The sequence below is a fragment of the Hypanus sabinus genome, chromosome 11 (genome assembly GCF_030144855.1).
Source record: "Hypanus sabinus isolate sHypSab1 chromosome 11, sHypSab1.hap1, whole genome shotgun sequence".
Lineage (NCBI taxonomy): Eukaryota > Metazoa > Chordata > Chondrichthyes > Myliobatiformes > Dasyatidae > Hypanus > Hypanus sabinus.
Window position 1 is genome coordinate 114,745,993 of NC_082716.1, and position 23,506 is coordinate 114,769,498.

Genomic DNA, 23,506 nt, shown 5'->3' on the forward strand with positions numbered 1-23,506 from the left:
GCAAGGCAGGGTTTAAGGGTCAACACAGCGTTGAGGGCCTAAGGGCCAGTACTGTGCTGTAATGTTCTATGTTCTATGTTAACACTTCCATCAATACCGACATTGACTTTTTTTAAAATGAAATATCTTGGCCCTATTTCAATGTAAAATTTACAAAAATAAATAGGAACTGAAATGACAACTTTAGAAGACTATTTACACTCAGACCCACTTAGATTAACACCACCTTGGACAGAAGGAGGAAGAGAAATAACACACAGGGAAAAAAAAATCACACAACTGTCAGATAAAACTTCTAAGTATATATTTTCATCAAAAAAATGAACAGGATTCAGCACTCCATACATGTATATGCAATCATGATAAGAAATACAGACCAGAAAACTTAAATGAGAGGCCAAATAAGAAAAATGAATCATCACTATGGAAGAAAACGTTAACCAGTGGAATGAGTACGACCCTCCATGGGAGACATCCCAACGATCTGAGCAGACTAGATGTTGATAAGGAAGCATCAAGCACCTGACTGAGAGTTGGAGAACTCTTCTCAGAAACATAGGGGTTCCTTGCAGAAATACAGGACAAGGTGGTTAACTAAAAGAAAGGAAAAAATCAAAAATACAAGCAATACAAACAAACAAGGCAATAAATGCAGAAAGTACCAAGAGACACAGTCAAACATATTCCAGGATCCTGCAGCAGTTGACTCAATCTGATTACTTATGCAGGTACAATCAAGTGGAAAATATTATTCACCAAAATCGTGCTTTAAAATACAAATTCATGAATGACCACCATAACTTCATTAAAGCACCATAAATTCAAGCCTGATCCAGTGAGGGACAGAATCTCACAATTTATATAATAACCAATACATTATTACAGATAGGATAACCTAAAATAAATATCCGGATATACTACAGGATAAACAAGCAGGAACAACTCCCTCAATAGATATAGCCATTCTCAACACACACATGTTCCTCGACCAATGGGGCACTCCACCACAGGTATTACTTGCGTCATCAGTCAGGCATCTGAATAATTTTCCCTGTAAATCAGCTTAAAAAATGTTGCTACTCTGATATCTGTAGTCACGCCCCGCTGCTGATTCCCTTCTCCTCATCATACATTCTTATCCTGACCTTCATCCGGAGCCCGAAACTCTGCTCTGTGCAGACCCACCTCTGGTTTCTGACCCTGCTTCATTGAACATCCAACTAATGGTTTCCCGTTCTGTTTGCAGTCTTCGGAGGACAGTGGTGTTTTCTAACAACCCTTTAGAAGCAGGGAAAATGACCCATAATGTGGAAATGAGCCCTGAATAAGGAGGTTAACTCCCAGTGCCATTCTTCCTCAGCCCAGAGAATTGAGGGGCGAAGAACATCTCAGACAGAACTGCAGTCAGCTCGACTTCTTCAGTCTGCAAAAAATTCAAGTAAAACCTCTTCACCCACAGAGTGGTGACTGGAACCCATCCCACAGAGAGAGCGAGAGGGGAACAACAGGGGAGGATTTAAAAGAACTGTCATGGAACCGAATCACTGGCCGGGTCCAGCAGGCCTGAGTACACTAGTTGTGTTATAAATTCACTAAGTACCAAATATGGAGTTTAAAATAGAACTGATTTATTTATCACAGATGCAGAATATTAAACTCCAGTGCCAATACAGGTGAATGTGCAGCAAAAGAAACTCCTCCCATGCCCAGTGACCAGGGTGCAGGACTGGGTGTGGTGAGCAGCAGCAATAATTGCAGAGTTAAGCACCGACAGTCACTCTCGAAATAGCATTCAGCAGTGGTGATGGACAAATATCCAGCATGCAGCTTATTGGAACTTTCTCCCCAGTGTGAACCCGGTAGTGTGACACAAGTATAACATGCTGATGTAATGACCTCTCTGTAACATTTCACTGCTGAGATAATGGTTTCTCTGTAGCAGCAATGTCTAGGTTACGACTAGAGATAATAGAGTTTTGGAGTGCGGGACTATCCAATGAGAGAAATGTTTTCTTGTGCGTCTGGAAGAGAGATTATCATGGTCTTTTGCCAGGGAGAGATGAGAAGATGCAAATGAAGAGAGTGGGCCCTTTTTCTCTTTGTTTTTGTTTTCTTTACTAACCCTATAGTCAAAGTAAGAATTATAAATCTCAATCGTTTAATCACATATTGTGTACTGTCTGTTATTTTGGGGTACTGATTAGTAACATCATGCAGCATCCACACAAACAAGATTGCTTAAGTTGGGCCAGGCTGGGGGAGCTATCACCCCCTATATTAAGCTGCTAGCTAAAGCGAGAGGTAGATAAGGTTAGATGACTGAGAGAATCACTTCCCACATTCGCAGCAAGTGAACGGCCTCTCCCCAGTGTGAACACAATGATGCACATTTGGTTGAGAGAATCTCTTCCGAAAGTCTGCGCAGGAGATCGACCTCTACTCATTGTGAACTCGCTGGTGTGTAAGTAGATGAGATGACAGAGTGAATCCCTTCCCACAGACTGAGCAGGTGAATGGCCTCTTCCCAGTGTGAACTGATTGGTGTGTCAGCAGATGAGATGACTGAGTGAATCCTTTCCCACATTCTGAGCAGGTGAACAGCTTCTCTCCAGTGTGAATTCGCTGATGTACTTTCAGATGAGTTGAAGAAATGAATCCCTTCCCACAGTCTGAGCAGGTGAACGGCTTCTCTCCAGTGTGAACTCGCTGATGTACCTTCAGTTGAGATGACTGAGTGAATCCTTTCCCACAGTCTGAGCAGGTGAATGGCTTCTCCCCAGTGTGAACTCGCTGATGTACCTTCAGATGAGATGACGAAGTGAATCCCTTCCCACAGTCTGAGCAGGTGAATGGCCTCTCCCCAATGTGAACTGACTGGTGTGCTTGTAGGCTACCGAACTGTGTGAATCCCTTCCCACAGTCTGAGCAGGTGAACGGCTTCTCTCCAGTGTGAACTCGCTGATGTACCTTCAGTTGAGATGACTGAGCGAATCCTTTACCACAATCTGAGCAGGTGAATGGCCTCTCCCCAGTGTGAACTCGCTGATGTACCTTAAGTTCGGATGACTGAATGAATCTCTTCCCACAGTCTGAACAGCTGAACGGCCTCTCTCCAGTGTGAACTCGCTGATGTACCTTCAGTTGAGATGACGAAGTGAATTCCTTACGACAGTCTGAGCAGGTGTATGGCCTCTCCCCAATGTGAACTGACAGATGTGCTTGTAGGCTACCTAACTGTGTGAATCCCTTCCCACAGTCTGAGCAGGTGAATGGCTTCTCTCCAGTGTGAACTCGCTGATGTACCTTCAGTTGAGATGACTGAGTGAATCCTTTACCACAGTCTGAGCAGGTGAATGGCCTCTCCCCAGTATGAACTCGCTGATGTACCTTAAGTTCGGATGACTGAGTGAATTTCTTCCCACAGTCTGAGCAGGTGAACGGCCTCTCTCCAGTATGAACTCGCTGGTGTACCTTCAGATGAGATGACCGAGTGAATCCCTTCCCGCAGTCTGAGCAGGTGAACGGCCTCTCTCCGGTGTGAACTCGCTGATGTACCTTCAGTTGAGATGATTCAGTGAAACCCTTCCCACAGTCTGAGCAGGTAAACGGCCTCTCTCCGGTGTGAACTCGCTGATGTACCTTCAGTTGAGATGATTCAGTGAAACCCTTCCCACAGTCTGAGCAGGTAAACGGCCTCTCTCCGGTGTGAATCCGCTGATGTACCTTCAGATGAGATGACTGAGTGAATCCCTTCCCACAGACTGAGCAAGTGAATGGCCTCTCTCCAGTATGAACTCGCTGATGTACCTTCAGTTGAGATGATTCAGTGAATCCCTTCCCACAGTCCAAGCAGGTGAATGGCTGCTCCCCAGTGTGAACTGACTGGTGTCTCAGTAGGTGAGATGACAAAGTGAATCCCTTCCCACAGTCTGAGCAGGTGAATGGCCTCTGCCCAGTGTGAACAGACTGGTGTTTTTTCAGTTGGGATGAGCAAGTGAATCCCTTCCCACAGTCCGAGCAGGTGAACGGCCTCTCTCCGGTGTGAACTCGCTGATGTACCTTCAGCTTAGATGAGCAAGTGAATCCCTTCCCACAGTCCGAGCAGGTGAATGGCCGCTTCCCAGTGTGAACTCGCTGGTGAGCCATTAGGTCAGGTGACCGAGTGAATCCTTCCCCACAAATTCCACAGATGACCAGCCTCTGCCCAGTGTGAACTGACTGGTTGGTGTGTCCACAGGTGGGATGATCAGCTGAATCCTTTCTCACACACAGAACAGGTGAATGGTCTTGCCCAGTGTGAACTTCCTGATGTACCTTCAGTTGAAATGACCAACTGAATCCATTCCCACTGTCTGAGCAGATGAATGCATTCCCCTCTGTGTAAAATGACAGGCACGCCAGTCAGTCAAATGTTCGAGTGAGTCCCTCCCCACAGTCTGAGCAGGAAGGATGATCGATTGAATCCCTTGCTCCACTTCTTAAATATCTGGACTGAGACAGCAAAACTTGTGTGTTGTGTTCGAAATTCCCGTAGACAAATTCCTTGTCATTTTTAACCTGTAAAAAGATTTACAAAATCCATCAATGGGTGTAGAACAACATTTCAGAAGAGATCACTTGAGTTGTCAAGGTGTGATCTGGCATCACACTGTTACAGTGAAGTTCAACCCAAGTTGGAGAGAGAAATCATCTTTTAACTGGGCATAGTGCTGGTATCTGGAATGACCATCAAATTCTCTGATGCTCTTCCTGTCTCTATAACAATGGGGCATTTCTGCCATCATCAATCTGCAACTTGGCTCAGTTTGACTCTCTCCATTGGTATTATTCCCTGTTCCCACTGAGCTGCATGGGTTCCTGGCCCCACAGTAACTGAAACACTCTCAAATAGCCGGCAGTGCATTCCACACACCCACCACTCTCTATGTAAAAAACTTACCCCTAACATCCCCTCGGTATCTATTTCCAAGCACCTTAAAACTATGCCCCCTTGTGTTAGCCATTTCAGCCCTGGGAAAATATCTCTGGCTATCCACATGATCAATGCCCCACATCATCTTATACACCTAAAAAAGGCTCTAAACATAAACAAGGAAAATATACATTGCTTTGCGGATTTGTTAGAAGTATTCAAAATTATGAGGGTACAGATAGGGTAAATGCTAGTAATTTTTTTCCACTGAGGTTGGGTGAGACGACAACCAGAGGTCATGGGTAAGGTGAAAGTTTAACGGGAACATTTGGAAAAGCTCTTTACTGAAGTAGTCGTGAGAGTGTGGAATGAGATGCCAGTATAAGTGGTGAATATGAGCTCGGTTTCACCATTTAAAAGAAGATTGGATGGGCGCCTGGATGGTAGGGGTATGGAGGGTGATGGTCCTGGTGCAGGTAGTTGCATTAGATAGCTTAAATATGTTTTCCGCAGTGACTAGATGGGCAAAATAGCCTGTTTCTGTACTGAACTTCTCCATGATTCCATGACAGAGAAGCTGGCCAAACTTGTTTGGAAGGGAGAAGGTAGGAGCGACAACAGAGCAGCAATGGTTGGAGCTTCTGGGAACAATTCAGGAACAGAGTGATCGATACATCCCAAAGAGTTGGAAACATTGGAAAGGCGGGAGGACACAACCAAGGCTGAAATGAAAAGCCAAAGTCTACATAAAAGCCAAAGAGAGGGCAAAGAAAAGAGCAAAAACTATAGGGAATCTTTTAGAAATCAACAGAAGATGACTTAAAAATAAGTCAGATGAGCTAAGGGCATGGAATCATGATACTGTAGTCATTAGTATGTCTTGGTAGCAGCCAACATTCTGAGGCATTTTGAGGAACAAAATATCCGGGGCCTCAATATCTCTTGAAAACCAAGGTTTCCTGCACCAGTTACCTTTCAACTTTTATTTTGGCAGGCACATACAAACTCTACACCCTCAAAATTTCACTTCAGAAGGCCTCCCACTTACAAGTACTCTTCTGCCAGAAAACAGCCAGTCCCAAACCACATTTCTCAGATCCTTTCTGATACCATCAAAATTGACCTTTCTCCAATTTAGAATCTCAACCCGTGGTCTAGACCTCTTTTTTTCCACATTTACTTTGAATCTCAAGGGATTATGATCACTAATTTCTGTCACCGGCCCTGAATCATTTCCAAACAGTTTATTGCACACTTCTACATTGGGAATTCTATGTACTGATTAAGGGCACATTTGACAAACTCTACCCCATCTCGTCCTTTTACGGTATGGGAGTCCCAGACAATATCTGGAAAGTTAAAATCACTTACTGAAACAACCTTTGTTTCTTGGCATGGTCTGCGATCTCTCTACAAATTTGTTCCCTTGAATCCCCCAGACTGTAGGGTGCAAACAAGTCCCAATAATGGCTACAATATCATAATTCCCTGTCCTGAGCTCATCTGGCTTTCCTACGATGCTTCTTGCATTGTGATATACACAGCTCAGCACATTCATCGCACCATGCTCAACCATTTTATTGCTGACTCTATCCGTCTGAACAACATCTGACTGGTGTCAAGAAAACAAACTCTCCCTCATTGTCACAAAAACAAAGGAGCTGATTGTGGACTACAGGAATAATGGAGACAGGCTAACCCCTATTGACATCAATATATCTGGGGTTGAGAGGGTGAACAGCTTTAAGCTCCTCAGCATAAATGACACATTATCTGTACATATCAGCTGTGTTGTGAAAAGAGCCCAGCAGCACCTCTTTCACCTCAGATGGTTGAAGGTGTTTGGGATGGGGCCCCAAATCCTAAGAACTTCCTAAAGGACACAATTGAGAGCATCCTGACTGGCTGCATGATTGCCTGGTATGGGAACTGTACTTCCCTTAATCACAGGACTCTGCAAAGAGTGGTGCAGACAGCCCAACCCAGATGTGAACTTCCCACTGTTCAGGACATTTACAGAGACAGGTATGTAAAAAAGGGCCCAAAGGATATTGGGGACCTAATTCACCACAACCACAAACAGTTCGTGCTGCTACCATCCAAGGAACGGAAACACAGCAAAAGGACCAATGGATTCTGGTGAGGAATTAAGGATATTTTAAAAAATCATTTTGAACCTATGTAACCTCTGGCTAAAGAAATAATTGAGACTGAATAGGAATTTTTGAACTGAAGAAAACTCTGTCTTCAGCGGTTTGGTAAGAAAGGCTCATTACCAGCTCTGCGGCTTGCAGAGAGACACATTGAGAGCTGATATCATTATACATTGTAACCTTGTTAGTTGATAACATTATACATTGTACCCTCATTTGAGTAAAGGGAGGAGGACTCGCCAATAAGAACAGGAATGTAATTAAGTCAGGGCCTTGCAAAGGGAATACCTGATAAGTACTGGACAGTACATCCACCTGTAGTTAAAACCTTGATTTCGCGAACTCTCTTATCTAAGTAATTAAGTTTTGCACCAACAGACTTGGTGGACTAACCAGTTCAAATATTATCTTGCAATAGTAATTTATGGGGCTCACCATGTATAAATATACGTCTGTAAACTAACTAAGTCAGTCCACTTGTCAGATGGTGGCAGTGCTTATGTGCCTTCCCTTTGACAACTGGGTCTCAAACTCCTGTAGGAGAATGCGCAATAACTTCTGGTGATGTTAAGAATCTGGTCTCCTGAGTTTTATTCAGATTCAACTTTAACATTCAGCATCACGAACAGGATCCCAAGCAGACAGGCTGAGTATGCGGCTGGACCACTCTGGGGACTGCGGGGACTGACCAGGCACCCAAAAGGTATTTTACCTTTTGTCAATCTCTGTTAGTTCTTTTAGAGGTACAGTCTCTTGTCCAAGGCTGATTAAATACCTTGACAGGATTGGGAAAGAATCTGTCGGGAGACTCGTATAAGGCAGGCAAATTTTACTAAGTGGGCAGGAGGCAGATGTGCCGAGTAAATTTATCAATTGAGTAGGAGGTGCCAGCAGGGTAAATTTATGAAGTGGGCAGGAGGTGCCTGCAGAGTAAATTTATCTGACTGTTAATTAAGCAGGTGGATTTGTGCCGGGTAAATTACTTAGTGAACATGGATCAATTGCAGTTGATTGATACGAGTGGGCCAGGAACAGCCCGACACAATATGTGTGAGAGTTTTCCAGACAAGAAAAAAGATTTGCGGATGTTGAGTGCAGCGCTGAATAAGAAATTGGGGAACAAAATGTGGCCACTGCGCGGGGAACCTGGGTTATACCTCATGAAAACAAGCAGTAAATTTGATGTGGAAAAAGAACTGTGGAAAGAAGTGGAAATTATTGAAAAGTGAATGGAAGGAAAAGGCAGAAGTAAAGTGGAACAGTATATTATTAGCAAGTTGAAGGAATAATGCATGTGATAAAGGGATAGAGGTATATACTGCAGAAGGAATTCCAAAGGTTGGGAGACACTAAAAACGGAACGTGAATGGGTGGATGGGCGCTGAAAACAACAGCAGGAAGAACAATGTAAGCAAATCAAGGGCAGCCTAGATAGGAGAGAAGGGCAGGAACATCAGTCCAAAGTTCTAGCGGATAGGGAAACAGGGGATCCCGAATCCATGTCTGGCATACCAACCCTGTTTGAGGACAGTGAACGTGATGAGGAGTGGGCGCCCACCTTAACCCCCACCACTCCACCTTACCAGGGGCCAAGTGTACCCAATGCCTCCGAACCCCAATCCTCCCAGTACTCAGATACAGTGGCCACTCGGGTAAAACAGCAGTGGCAGGGAAGGGGAGGTCCCTATACCCTGAGATCCAAAAAGGGAATACCGAGGATTATTCCGAGACAGGGAGGGCAGAATCCAATAAAACCCCAGAGTTAATGTCTCCACCAAGACAACTGCCCACCCAAATGCTGCCCAATCCACGAGCAGGAGGAGGGACAGCCCTCAGTAATTCCTGTGTATGTACCCTGAAAGCCTCAAGAAATGATAATGATCATGAATCAGGCCACAGACAGAAAAAGGAAACACAGCACAGTTTGTTCAGTATGTCCACAGTACAAGATTTATTCGGTCTCTACTGCATGATTCTCTCAGCTGATGAGGGACGGAAGTGGAAGGCAGAATTGAGACACCAACCTATCAGGAGTTACAGGCAGGAAACCATAATGAGAATGAACAGACAGACCAGATTCAAGCCTTGGAAAGGGCTTTACGGCAACCTGTGAACATCACTAAAGTACGTGAATGCAAACCTAAACCTGGAATTGGGACCCAACTATTGGGAGCCATTTGTGGCCTGTTACAGCACTTTCGCAGGAGACCAAGCCTTTAATGATGGGAATCTGTCCCCCCAGTTTAATGCCTTACTGCTCCAATGCTTACCAACTAAGGTAGCCAACATGATTAAAACAAATAATATGGATTAGCTGAACAATGACCGAAATCGAATGTGACGAGCTTTGACATATTATTGGGACACGGCTATCGAATCCCAATCAACCCTGAAGGGAACTAAGATTAAAGGTGAATATGTTCAGCTGGAAGGAGGATGCAAGTGGGCTATATCTGGGGATCAGAAATGGGAACAAAAACCTACTAAAGGACAGGTGGGGACAACAACCTGTTTAGAAATTGACAGGCAAGGAAGCTTCCTACCGTGAGTACCACACCTCAGGAAGAGCCCAATGTAATGTTGTAATTTGCGGGGCTTACAATTCAGTTTATGATTGATATAGGGCAACCACAAACACTCTTGATCAGGAAATAGTATCGGAAAAGGGATTCCAGCTATCAGACACTACAATCACTCTGTCTGGGTTCGAAGGCACGGAACACACGTACTCGCATAGCCAGCTTCCCCAGTTTCTGACTCCCCCCCCCCGGTGGTGGGCAGTTAATCTGGACTCCACTATGTTTGAACCCCTTCCGCCAGCGGCCAACCCTCATGTGACAGGGTGCTCAACTGAGAAAAGCCAATATTATGCAGCCTTCGAGGGACAGAAGTTCCACGTTACAGCAATTGGACAGGTTAAAGGTAGATAAGAGCAGTGCATTACTGGCCAAAGTTCTGGAATTCCTTTGGCGACAGACAGGACTGGTGGTTCCCCATACCACCGTTAGGGTTTCCCCTGGGTTCAAGCCAAAGAGCCTAGGGTTCCTTGCCTAAACCCTGATGAAACAAGCCTCCAGCACCAAGGGAGACTGGTAAGACTTAGGCGCCGGACAATTCCGATACTGGAAGGAGTCTGAGATGAAGACAGGACATCTGGTAAGACATTCTCTTAATATTGACTGAACCTAAGACGTTGTACCCCATCTCTGGGCAATTTCAGGCCATGAAGTCGGCTGCACCAACAACCCCCATCCGAATCACCTTGAAAGGACAGACTCTCCCATCCCTTACGCAATACCCCCTCAACCCGAAGCAACATTTTACGAGGATGGAAGCTCTTTTGCGGATCCAGCAGGAAAACGATATTCTGTCTATGGGATATTGACGGACAGTGAAGTAATTGAGCAGGCTTCTTTTGAAGCAGCTGTCTGTGCCCAGAAGGCTGAGCTGTTTGATTTGACTCGTGCCTGTATCCTAGCCACAGACAAAAGTGCGAATGTTTACACAGACTCCAGTTATGCATTTGGAATTGTACATGACTATGGGATCTCTGGGAACATGGGGATTCCTGACTTCCTCTGGCCACGCCATTAGTAATGCCATCTTTGTAAACAACTTAACCCTAATGCGAGTTTTGGGTATTATTAAATGTGCAGCCCACACCCGCATTTTCGACTGGGTCATTAAAGGCAATGCTTTAGCAAATAAGACAGTGAAAAGTGCGGCACAATCCTCAGTAGTTGCCATCCCCTCGAGTTCCCGTCAAGCAACCTTCCGTGACTTAAGCAGAACGGGTTTACCAGACATGCGGGAGGTATGTACTTTTCAGGGGGACGTCTCTGAGAAGGAGCGCAAACTGTGGTCCCAGATGGGGTGCCAGAAGGACCCCGACCTAGGTTTTTGGATCACTCCAGCGGGACAGGTTTGTGTTCCTACACAGTTTTTACCAATATTGGTCGATTATATACATAATTGTACACACTTGGGAGAGGGAATGGTTGGTAATCTGTACCCGAACACCAGCTGTGACTCCCTTGACAGGTGGACCTTTTTCTTGTCTACAAGTTGATTTTATTATACTGCCTAGAGTACATTGCTATAGATACAGCTTAGTTATTATAGATGTGTTTAGTAGATGGATTGAAGCTACTCCAACTACCAATAATACTGCTATGACTGTTGTGAAGGTATTATTACGGGAAATAACTCCCAGGTACGGCCTGACAGAGATGCAGAGCTCTGACAATGGCCCACACTTTGTGGCGAAAGTAAATGAAGGGGTATGTAATGAACTAGTTATCAAGCAACAATGCCTCTGTGTACACCACCCACGGGCCACTGGTATAGTGGAAAGAGCCAATGGCACTCTGAAGAGTAAATTGGCCAAACTAACAGCAGAGACTGGACTCACTTGGTTGAAGGTCTTACCGTTAGCCCTATTCCACATGAGGGTTACCCCACAGGGGAAAACAGGGTTGTCACCAACTGAAATCATTTTTGGACAGTCCATGAGGACACTCTGGGGATGAAGACCTTGAGTACCATTGCTCACAGAAGGTCTACCAGCAAAATTGGATATGCATACCCCAGGGGAACAGATGGGGAAGTATATATGCCAACTAACCAAAATTCTCCAAGCATTACATTCACAGATACGACAGGCTTACAAAGAAGAGAATTATCCCGCAGAGAGGAGTGACTATCCCACCACAGAACCTGGGAATTTTGTCCTGATCAAGAACTGGGATTGAGGGAAACTCAGACCTCGGTGGAGAGGACCATATCAGGTGCTACTGACCACTGTCACTGCTGTGAAACTGAATGGGCAATCTCAGTGGACACATCGAACAGACTGCGAACATGTTACTGAAGGAAGTGAGTAGAAGGACTCTGTCGGACTAAAGGAAAACATATAGTTTGATAGTGGTGTTCGTGTTTACGTCTTTGGAGGGCTCACCCCAACATCCAGTGGCCCCTATGTTAACACTTTTCTGTCTCTCTGTCACACCAATGCCAAACAGGTAGAACTAGGGGCCTGCTGGGTTTGTGCCAAAATTCCACAACATGTTAAAACTATGATTCTAATGTCAGTAATCCCGCTTAACCAGAGTGAAGAACTCTTAGCCTGGGCTTTCTCAAATAACACCCGGGGGAAGTGAGATGAGGAACTGTGGTCCAGTCAGAGGTGACTGTGGCTGTCAGTGTTTTGAGGGATGGTATCTCAGGCCCTCACCAAATGAAACTTCCTATACTGGGAAACATTTATCCTGGCCACACTTACAGGTGACCAGCAGCACAAAGGAATAACTGAGACTGAGCGATTTTGGATGATCACTTTTTTCTCCTATGAAGTAGCCAAGAATTCACGAGAGATAATCAATTTGGCTACAGCACTTGAGGAGCTAGCCACAATACTGCAGGGGCCCTGAAAGAAACACAGGCCCAAGTAACAGAAATAACCACTGAAATGATTGCAATCTGGCAAACAGTCCTGCAGTATCGTATGGCTTTGGATTTTATCCTAGCTGAGAAAGGGGGAACTTGCGCTATTATCGACACAGAATGCTGCACCTATATCCCTGATGAGTTTACTAACACTACATCTCTCTACGAGCACATTGCCAAGGAGACTGACAGCATCAAGTAGGGCAGGATTTACAGGGGTTCACCGAACCATTGAAATGGCGGTCTTCGAAGGCCTGTCTGGTAACATGTGGGGCATGATATTGCATTATGGCCTAAAAGTTGCACATATCATTGTTATATTTACTGTTGTACACTGCTTTTACCCACTGATAAGTCAATGCTGTAATCAGGCACTTTCTCTGTAAAAAAAAATTGCTGCTTTGTTGATCATGTAATGATCAAAAGGAAGGAATGATAAAGTACGTAAAAGAGTTAACACTTCGTTAAACAATAGCAGCCTGATTTTCTGAAAGAAACTGATGATCAATAGATGTGCTAAACCATGCTGACCCATATTTCTTCTCAAGGAAAGCTAGCTGATGCTTCAGGATGCTTAACTCCTTGTGCACTCGTGCGTAGAGATAGGACAGCTTCAGTCTGTTCTGTGTGTGTAAGCCATTATGACTATTTTGAAACTTGTCTTTAGAGGCTCTCATGTAGTAAATAACTTTGGCTCCAGCCTGTCTTGTGCGGGGGGTATCTGGATGGATATATCTGTGGTGTAAGGGGAATTGTTAGTCAGTTAGTTGTCATAGACTGTTCCTGTTTGAGTGACTAACTGAGTAAGTCCCAGGTGCATGGAATAAAGAGTTTGTACTTATACGGTCTCTGAGTGACTTTACCTGAATTCGACTTCCACAGAATGGGAGTGGTTTTAAAGGGCTGGGCTGCTGGAAGCACATTTCCAGAACTTGAGTGATTGCAGCTGGGTTTGACAGAGGCATAACTGGTTCTTCTGGGCACATTCAGTCTCACTCCAACTGGTTCCTACTTTCCAGTGTACAGGTATGTAATCTCTAAAGGACCAGAGTTTGAGTAAGTGAGACTCACCAAACTTTCTCCTGACTGAATCACTGGAATCTCCCAAGTCAGATAGGTCCTCTCCAGTTGATGCTGTCTATACTTGGGCTGGTTCACTTGTTGCTGTTCCCCCGTCTTCAGTCGTGGTTTGCTTCCAGTTGGGGTTTTTCTTCCAATTAATCTCTTACCCCAGGTCTAACTTTAAAATGAAAGATAATGAAGCGCATTAACAATAGAAAGGAGGACCAAACATTTCTGCTTAATGTTACTAAGAACAAAACTCACTGAAATTTAAATGTTGAAGGCAGATATAATGATCTCAGTGAACAATCTTTTATTTTCCCTCACACGTCACAAAACGAAAAGGGTTAAGAAGGAGCCATCATTGAGTCATGGTAAGACATAAGACACAGGAAGAGAATTAGGTGATTCGATCCATCTGGTCTGCCCCACCATTCAACCATGGCTGATTTTTATTCCAACACTATAATCCTGCCTTCCTCCTGTCACCCTGAAGCTACTTAGCAATCATGAATATATTAATCTCTGTCATTTATGTACCCAAACGGCAACCTCAACCAACCTCTACGGCAACAAATTCCACAGATCAGACATTTCTTCGCCCCAAAATTTTTGTCATCTCAGTTTTAAAAGAAAGCTTCTTTATTCTGAGACTGTGCTTTCAGATCACAGACTCTCTGTCAAATGGAAACATCCTCTTCATGTCCGCTGTATCCAGGCTTTTCAGCATTTGGTAGGTTTACAACCATACATCCCCCCACTACCCCCACCGTCCCTCTGAACTCCATTGAGCACGTCCAGAATCATCAAATGCCCCTCATACATAAAGCCGATCATTCCTGAGATTATTCGTGTAAACCTCGTTAGCAACAACTGTACTGAACACATTTCCAGGAATAACAGAAAACTGGTACCAGGATAACTTAGACAATAGACAATAGGTGTAGAAGTAGACCATTCGGCCCCTCGAGTCTGCACCGCCATTCTGAGATCATGGCTGATCATTCACTATCAATACCCAGTCCCTGCCTTGTCCCCATATCCCTTGATTCCCCTATCCATCAGATATCTATCCAGCTCCTTCTTGAAAGCATCCAGAGAATTGGCCTCCACCGTCTTCCGAGGCAGTGCATTCCACACCTCCACAACTCTCTGGGAGAAGAAGCTCTTCCTCAACTCTGTTTTAAATAACTGACCTCTTATTCTCAATCCATGCCCTCTGGTACTGGACTCTCCCAACATCTGGAACATATTTCCTGCCTCAATCCTATCAAATCCTTTAATTATCTTAAACGTTTCAATCAGATCCCCTCTCAATCTCCTCAATTCCAGCGTGTACAAGCCCAATCTCTCCAATCTCTCTGCGTAAGACAGCCCTGCCATCCCAGGAATCAACCTAGTGAATCTACGCTGCACTTCCTCAATTGCCAGAATGTCCTTCCTTAAACCTGGAGACCAAAACTGTACACAATATTCCAGGTGTTGTCTCACCAGGGCCCTGTACAAATGCAAAAGAACATCCTTGCTCTTGTATTCAATTCCCCTTGTAACAAAGGCCAACATTCCATTTGCCCTCTTCACTGCCTGTTGCACTTGCTCATTCACCTTCATTGACTGGTGAACTAGGACTCCTAGGTCTCTTTGCATTTCTCCCTTACCTAACTCGACACCGTTCAGACAATACTCTGCCCTCTTGTTCCTGCTTCCAAAGTGGATAACTTCACATTTATTCACATTGAATGACATCTGCCAAGTATCTGCCCACTCACTCAGCCTATCCAAGTCTCCCTGTATTCTCCTAACGTCCTCTTCGCATGTCACACTGCCACCCAGTTTAGTATCGTCAGCAAACTTGCTGATATAGTTTTCAATGCCCTCATCTAAATCATTGACATAAATCGTAAAGAGCTGTGGTCCCAATACAGAGCCCTGTGGTACCCCACTAGTCACCTCCAGCCAGTCTGAGAAACACCCATTCACTGCTACCCTTTGCTTTCTATCTGCCAACCAGTTTTCTATCCATGTTGAAACCCTGCCCCCAATGCCATGAGCTCTGATTTTACTCACCAGTCTCCTATGTGGCACCTTATCGAATGCCTTCTGAAAATCTAGGTACACAACATCTACTGGCTTACCCTCGTCTAACATCCTTGTTACACCCTCAAAAAACTCCAACAGATTAGTCAAGCATGATTTGCCCTTGGTAAATCCATGCTGGCTCGGCCTAATCCTATTTCTGCCATCTAGATGTGCCATTATTTCGTCCTTAATAATGGACTCAAGCATCTTCCCCACGACTGACGTTAGGCTAACAGGGCGATACTTCTCCGTTTTCTCCTTCCCTCCCTTCTTGAAAAGTGGAACAACATTAGCCACTCTCCAATCTTCAGGAACTGATCCTAAATCTAAGGAACATTGGAAAATGATTACCAATGCATCCGCAATTTCCTGAGCCACCTCTTTTAGAACCCTCGGATGCAGACCATCTGGACCCGGGGATTTATTAGCCTTCAGTCCTACCAGTCTACCCATCACAGTTTCTTTCCTAATGTCAATCTGTCTCAATTCCTCTGATATCTTATGACCCTGGCCCATCCATACATCTGGGAGATTGCTTGTGTCCTCCCTGGTGAAGACAGATCTAAAGTATGCATTAAATTCTGTTGCCATTTCCCTGTTTCCCATAACAATTTCTCCCAATTCATTCTTCAAGGGGCCAACATTGTTCTTAACTATCTTCTTTCTCTTCACATAGCTAAAAAAGCTTTTGCTATCCCCTTTTATATTCCTGGCTAGACTGAGCTCATACCTGATTTTTTCTCTCCGTATTGCATTTTTAGTTAAGATCTGCTGTTCCTTAAAACTTTCCCAATCATCTGTATTCCCACTCATCTTAGCCCTGTCATACTTCTTTTTCTTTAATGCTATACAATCTCTGACTTCCTTTGTCAACCACTGTGGCCCCTTCCCCCTCTTTGAATCCTTCCTTCTCATTGGAATGAACTGCATTCGCATCTTCTGTATTATGCGCAAGAATATCTGCCACTGCTGATCCACTGTCTTTCCTGCCAGGGCATCCGCCCATTTAACTTTGGCCAGCTCATCCCTCATGGCTCCGTAGTCTCCTTTATTTAATTGCAACACTGACACCTCTGATCTGCCCCTATCCCTCTCAAATTGTAGATAAAAACTTATCATGTTATGATCACTACTTCCTAATGGCTCCTTTACTTCAAGATCACTTATCAATTCCTGTTCGTTACACATCACCAGGTCCAAAATAGCCTCGTTCCTGGTTGGCTCAAGCACAAGCTGTTCCAAAAATACATCCCTTAGACACTCCACAAACTCCCTATCCTGGGGTCCAGCACCTACCTGATTCTCCCAGTTCACCTGCATGTTGAAATCTCCCATTACGACTGCATTACCTTTAGCACATGCCAATGTTAACTCCCTAATCAACTTGTACCCAATATCCACGCTACTGTTTGGGGGCCTGTACACAACACCCATTAGGGTCTTTTTACCCTTACTGTTCCTCAGCTCAATCCACACAGACTCTACTTCCCCTGTTCCCAAGTCACCTCTTGCTAAGGACTGAATCTCATTTCTCACCAACAGGGCCACCCCACCCCCTCTTCCCATATTTCTGTCTCTACGATAGCACGTATACCCTGGTACACTCAATTCCCAGGCCTGATCCCCTTGCAGCCATGTCTCCGTTACCCCAACAATATCGTAGTTCCCCATTTTCATCTGAGCTTCAAGCTCATCTGTCTTATTTCTGACACTACGCGCATTCAAGTATAGAATTCTTAGCCCATTCCTCCTCTCTTTGCTTAAAACACTGTCTACTATACCTAACCCAGCTCCTTGAACTTCCATCGGGCAAATTGCACCCTGAATTTTGATGACCTTCTCAAGATCACCCAAACCTTGTACACATTTAACCCCATGCACCTTCTGACCAACCCTCTGGATCTGGATCCCTGCCCCCTGCACATCTAGTTTAAACCCCCCCCCCCCCCCCCCCGAGCAGCACTGGCAAATACTCCTGCAAGAATATTAGTACCCCTCCGGTTCAGATGTAGACCATCCCTTCGAAACAGATCCCAATGTCCCTAGAACAAAGACCAATTATCCAAAAACCTGAACCCTTCCTTCCTGCACCATGCTCGTATTAATGTGCATAATCATTCTATTCTTCGCCTCACTCGCACGTGGCACAGGTAGCAATCCCGAGATTGTCACCCTGGAGGTCCTGCCTTTCTTACAACTTACAGGGAAATATTGTGCTTTCTTTACTGTTCTACTATCACAGAACAGGCCACTCCATTACCAGGTTAAAACAGGTCTATTTCAGGAAATATAAACCATTTCAGGGTGAATGTAATAAAAAGAAACTGGAATTACCATAAACGCTCAGCAGGTAAGGAACAGCTGTGGGGAGAGGAACAAACTTTACAATTCAGGTTTTACAAACATTTTCAGATTTTAGTGCAGATCTCCAGTAACTTGAGATTCTGCTTGATGTCCACCAATTGGCAGACAGGTGACAGTGAGGGGGGGGGATTTCCAAACACAGTTTGAACACCAAACTCACGGGTCTATTTCTACTGTGTAAACAAGGAACAGCCCATTTACTCATAGCCTCTCCCTGTCAGGATGGAATGGGAACTCATCCTCTCCTCAGATTAGCAGTCATTGCTTCCAAAGGAACTCCAGAAACAAATATCTGATCCCAGACCAGAAATACTCACTCAACACCTCATAAACCCTAGCAGCCCAATCTCTGAGTCCATTTTACCTGGATCAAAAACTGTGTTATCTCAGGACCCAACCTCACAGAGTTACACAGCTGAATCGGCCACTCACCGACCCTGACAGTCTCACACATCAACCCCGCATCTCACACTGGGTAGTGCAATCCAGGGTTTCCCCACAACCAATGTCCAGCTGCTCAAAATTTCTACTTCAATGTAGAAGAACGACCATCTAGCCCCACCTGTAGAAGCACTAACCAAACTCAAAGCCAAAACAATAACAGTTCCATATGCCTGGAATGTATCACAGGATTATAGCCCAAGCATCAACTCTCTCAGTACTCTTTGCTGACAGTGAAATGCTGCAGTGTGTCAGCCAGTCAGAGTTCAAAAACTAGCACCTCCACACCAATGCACATCAGAACTGGTACCTGATGACCCTCTGGCATTCCAGCTAACAAAAACCGATTTTGGAAATAACTGTGAGGCCAAAGGTGCAAAAGAACACTTCACAATGAAGACAAAGGTTAGAAGAAAGATTGCTGATAGATAACATTGAGGCGGTGGGATACAGGCTGGACGGAGGTTGACCCAGTTGGGCAGGGATGAGCAGATGGAACCTGGAGAAGGGATCAAGGACAATCGCTGATGGTCCTCCAGCATACTGAATTTATAGTACATACTACTGTATAAAAGATTCTAAAATGACAAAGTTAGAACAAACAATAAGAAATCTACCATATATACTTTGACCCTCACCAAATTTTTATCAACACAGTATAGAAAGTTTCCCATCCAGACACTTCACACTTGCATGGTAATTGCTCTGCCCGTGATTGTGAGGAACGACAGAGATCTTTGAATACAGATCAGCACATCACAGAAACCACTCTCCCTCCTAGACTTCCCAGTCCCTCGGTACAGCAGGCAGTGAAATCAAAGGTCCCCACAACCTGGAACATTCTCCTTTCTCACCCACCCTAATCGGGGAGAAGACACAACAGCCATAAAGCTCAAGGACAAATGTGAGGAGCCTCAAGAAGCGAGGAGAGTTGGAGCAAGTTAATGGGACTCAGTGGCCAACATCAGATTTCCCAACACAACATGAAGGAAGCATCACCACCCACCCGGGGACTGTGTATACACACCATGTGATCTTGCGTCACAAAGCAGAGGGCGGGGCAGATCTGCAGCGCACAGCCTCACATGACCTGTTGGTGGGTCTCCCATTTCAATTCTGTGGAAATAGACGACAGCCTGGGCTCCTGGTTTGGATCATTCAATGCAGATTAAATGAAGTCTACACATTTTTGATGAGCCCAGATAACTGGGTACTAAATGAGTAACTGGCCCACAGTTCAGGGCTCACAGCCAACATCAGATCTCCCCGCTCAGGACTGGTCTCAATACTCACCGATGGGAAAGTGATATCTTCGGCCCACAAACAGTCATCCCGACCCCCCAGGTCCCAGACGCAGGAAGTGAGGGCACTTTCCCAATCCCAGATGATCCACTTCAGCACTGAGCGGAAAGGAAAACACCGCCCATCCAGAGACAGTGAGCATGCGGGAAGTGATTGTTACATCTGCCGTTAAATGGGAGGGTCAAACAGGATCATGTGACTGTTGGGGTCTCCCATCACCCCAGACAGAGCGCTCCAGCTACCCACCACTCTGTGGAAATAAACAAACGAAGGGTCTTGGCCCAAAACGTCGACATTGCTTCTCCCTATAGATGCTGCCTGGCCTGCTGTGTTCCACCAGCATTTTGTGTGTGTTGTTTTAATTTCCAACACCTGCAGATTTCCTCGTGTTTGCCTTGTAACATTTGCTAGTAATGGGGCGAGCGTAATGCTTGGTGTCAAATCTGGTGTTGCTACAATTCTCAAAGAACATTACCCTAATGTGACAATTTGGCACTGTCTTAATCACAGATCAGAACTTGCAGTCAGTGATTCGGTGAGAGAAGTTCATGGAATAAATCATTTTCAATCGTTTATGGACAAATTGCACTCTGTTTACAGTCGATCACTAAATCAAAAGGAACTGTCTGAATGTGCCTCTCAACTAGAACAGCAAATTTACAAAATAGGCCATGTTCTGGGCACCAGGTGCATAGCTAGCTCATTTCAGCAGTGTGGCAAAATGATGAAGCACTGTTTTTTCATTTCCAAAAAGCAATGAAGGATGAAACAAGATCTGGGAGTGATTGAAAAACCTATGAAGGTCTGTTGAAAAGACTCTACAGAACAGTTTCTATTGGACTTAGCTCTGACATATGACTTTTTGCATGAACTTGGTTTGCTGTCAGAGTGTTTTCAGAAATGCACTACTATGATTGTTTATGGAGACAAACTGATCCAACAGACCATAAGATCACTGCATGGACTGAAAGAGCAACCTGGTACAAAAAGTCTGGAAGCTCAAGAGACAGTTAAAAAGGACAAGTTTGAAGAAATTACCTTAACATGCAAAAACAAAATTGTCTCCATTAATTATCTACAGTTTCTTACTACTCTTATAAACAATTTGCAGCACCGTATCTTCATGGCAACATCCTTGAAAGGTTCTCAAACTTCTAAACCTCAAAGGATGTACAAATCCCTGATAAATGAAATGTGTGTCCTTGATAAAGAAAACTGGCCTGCTGAAATAACGCCTAATTATGGAGAAGATGCAATATCATCTTTCTGTAAGAGGTTTAAACTTACTTCTTCCTCCGTAATAAATGCGTTCAGAGATTATGTGGAGGATCGTAAAAAGCCGCATCCCCTAAGATTTATTCCCAGTACTGAGCTGTTCACAAGTTATTCCTATTAGTACTGCTGAGTCTGAGAGAGGATTCAGTCACATGAACTTGATAACAACAACACACTCAAGGATTCTCATAGATCAGTTATGTTTGTTAAACCACACAGACCTCCTCTAGTTCAGTGGAATCCTGAGCCGTATGTCACATCACGGCTCAGACACCAGAATATGTTACTTCAGACCCCCGAGCACATATTACGCCTGAACCTTTGTGGTAATTATTGTGAAACTTCTCATTGGTGGCATTTGATAAGTAGATAGTTACTTTTAAATTGGTAAAATACACGATTACCATCTTTTTCTTACCATGCTTGATAATTATATTTTATGATAATTAGTGAGTGCAACCGTGCAATACTTTGTTATATTATTAAATGTTTAATTGTACTAGTTATATACTGAAATGGACTGATATGATAAAATCTTGTTAATGCCTTAACTATCACTATATTTCTGTGGAGTTCTGGAATTCATATATTTCTTTCACCTTGGTTTAGTACTTGACATTATAAAAAGCCCTATTCATTCACACTGTACCTGCTCATTACATGAATGGGGCAAGGAAGTTGCCCAGTAACGAAATGTATGTGACATACCAGCGGCGATTTATAAGTTTGTGGCCTAAGATGGAAAGAGTCAATTTTAGAAGGACTAGCAATTTTCAATTATCTGAAACAGAAATACCACAAAAGTTATTAAATTCAAATTTTCTGCATAATCACTCAGTTGAATTGCACGTGCAGGCACCGAGAGCTGTATAACTTTAGGCCTTCTGCCTTTAGGCCACGAACTTATCAATAACCCATCGTACAGTTCCGGCACCAAAAACAATTGGCACTACACCCCTGCTCCAGCCGTCCGGCAGAGCTCGGGCCCGGCCCTTTTGTCCCAATGCAACCGGACCATTTTAACAAAACCCCGGGAAAGGCCCCTAACTCACCGCGCCCGAATACGAAACATACCGGCAACAGCTGCAGTCGGCACCGCGCATGCGTTTAGCAGGAGGTTCTCCGCAGCGCCACCAGTGGCCGGAGGTGAGAGGGACAATGATGAAGTCAGTCACAAACACGACGGTCTGCAGATGCTGGAAATCCAGAGCAACACAAACAAAATGTTGGCGGAAAGGCTGGGCAGCATCTATCGAAAAATGTCAACAGTCGACGTTTCTAGTTGAACCCTCCTTCCGAACTGAGATGGAATGGGGGAAATATCTGAATAAAATCGGGCCGGGTGTGGAAATGTCTAGCTGGAAGGTGATAGGTGAAGCCAGGTAGGTGGGAAAGCTCAAGAGCAGAAGAAAATAGAGTCTAATAGGAGAGGAGAGTGGAGAATAGGAGAAAGGGATGGAGCAGTGGACCCAGAGAGAAGTGACAAGCAGGTGAGAGGACGTGAAAAGTCATTGAGGAAGAGAGGGAGTGGGAGGAAGGGGAGAGGGAGAGATTTGATCACTGGAAGGAGCAATCGATATTCATGCCATCAGAATGTGGGGGTGGTACTCTGACGGAACATGAGGTGTTGATCCTGGACCCTGAGGGTGGCCTCATCTTGGCAGGTCGGAAGTGGAATGGGAATGTTTGGACACTGGGAAGGATAGTTCAAAAGTTAACTTGTTATCAAAGCATGTATTTGTAAAGAACTCCTGAGTTTTTTTTCTCCAGAGAGCCACGAAACAAAGTAAGAACATGAAAGTCGTTCAGAGAGAAAAATCAAACTCCCACCCCACCCCCGCATAAAAAAGAACAGCATCCCGATCATCAACCCCCAAAACCCACCCCTCCCACACAAAAGGGAACAATAACATCGATCCCCCTAAAAAGAACAACCCTACCTCGCACAACTGCGGAGGAGCTGGTGTCACCGGTGTAGAGGCGGCCGCATCGGGAGCAATTGACACAATAGGCAGCCCCGGAAGATTCACAGGTGAAGTGTCACCTCACCTGGAAGGATATTTGGACAACGGAGAGAGTTCAGCCGTCTGGCCCTTTGACCGTGACACCCCAAACTCCAAATAAAATTTGTCCAAATGAAATTGGGTGAACTTTAATGACCAATCAATATAATTCCTCTCAGCGATCAGCTGTCTCAGTGATTCCCTGACTCTGAGAAGAAGGGATATCTCTGGTCCATATTGTCAAGATAGTAAGTTTATCAGTAGTTTGCAGGGAAGAGAGGTTTTCTGTTGACAAATACACTGTGTGTGGACCCTGCTGGCAATTCTGGTGTTGTGACCCGAATTGAGACAAACAGCACATTGTCCACTCCACCAACAACACGGCACAAACGGACACGTAACGGGGACTTTCCATTACACAACACTGGATTCAGTGATGAAACCCATGATTAATGTTATTGTCCCACTGA

The 23,506-nt window shown here is 44.6% G+C and overlaps 1 protein-coding gene across 8 annotated transcripts; it reads right to left on the reverse strand.

Moving 5' to 3' along the window:
* Window positions 1–289: 289 nt before the first annotated feature.
* On the reverse strand, window positions 290–22,988 carry LOC132402317 (zinc finger protein 585A-like). 8 transcript variants are annotated; one of them, XM_059985190.1, is made up of 4 exons: window positions 22,974–22,988; window positions 22,108–22,229; window positions 13,582–13,750; window positions 290–4,557 (listed from the first exon to the last, which is right to left on the reverse strand). In XM_059985190.1, the coding sequence occupies exon 4, from the start codon at window positions 4,144–4,146 to the stop codon at window positions 2,437–2,439; it is 1,710 nt and encodes a 569-aa protein (XP_059841173.1). In that variant the 5' UTR covers window positions 4,147–4,557; window positions 13,582–13,750; window positions 22,108–22,229; window positions 22,974–22,988; the 3' UTR covers window positions 290–2,436. The 8 variants fall into 8 exon arrangements, with proteins under 8 accessions (XP_059841173.1, XP_059841176.1, XP_059841174.1 ...); XM_059985193.1 differs by lacking the exons at window positions 22,108–22,229; window positions 22,974–22,988 and adding exons at window positions 19,484–19,572; window positions 19,750–21,480; XM_059985191.1 differs by lacking the exon at window positions 22,974–22,988 and having other exon boundaries at window positions 22,108–22,243.
* Window positions 22,989–23,506: the final 518 nt, after the last annotated feature.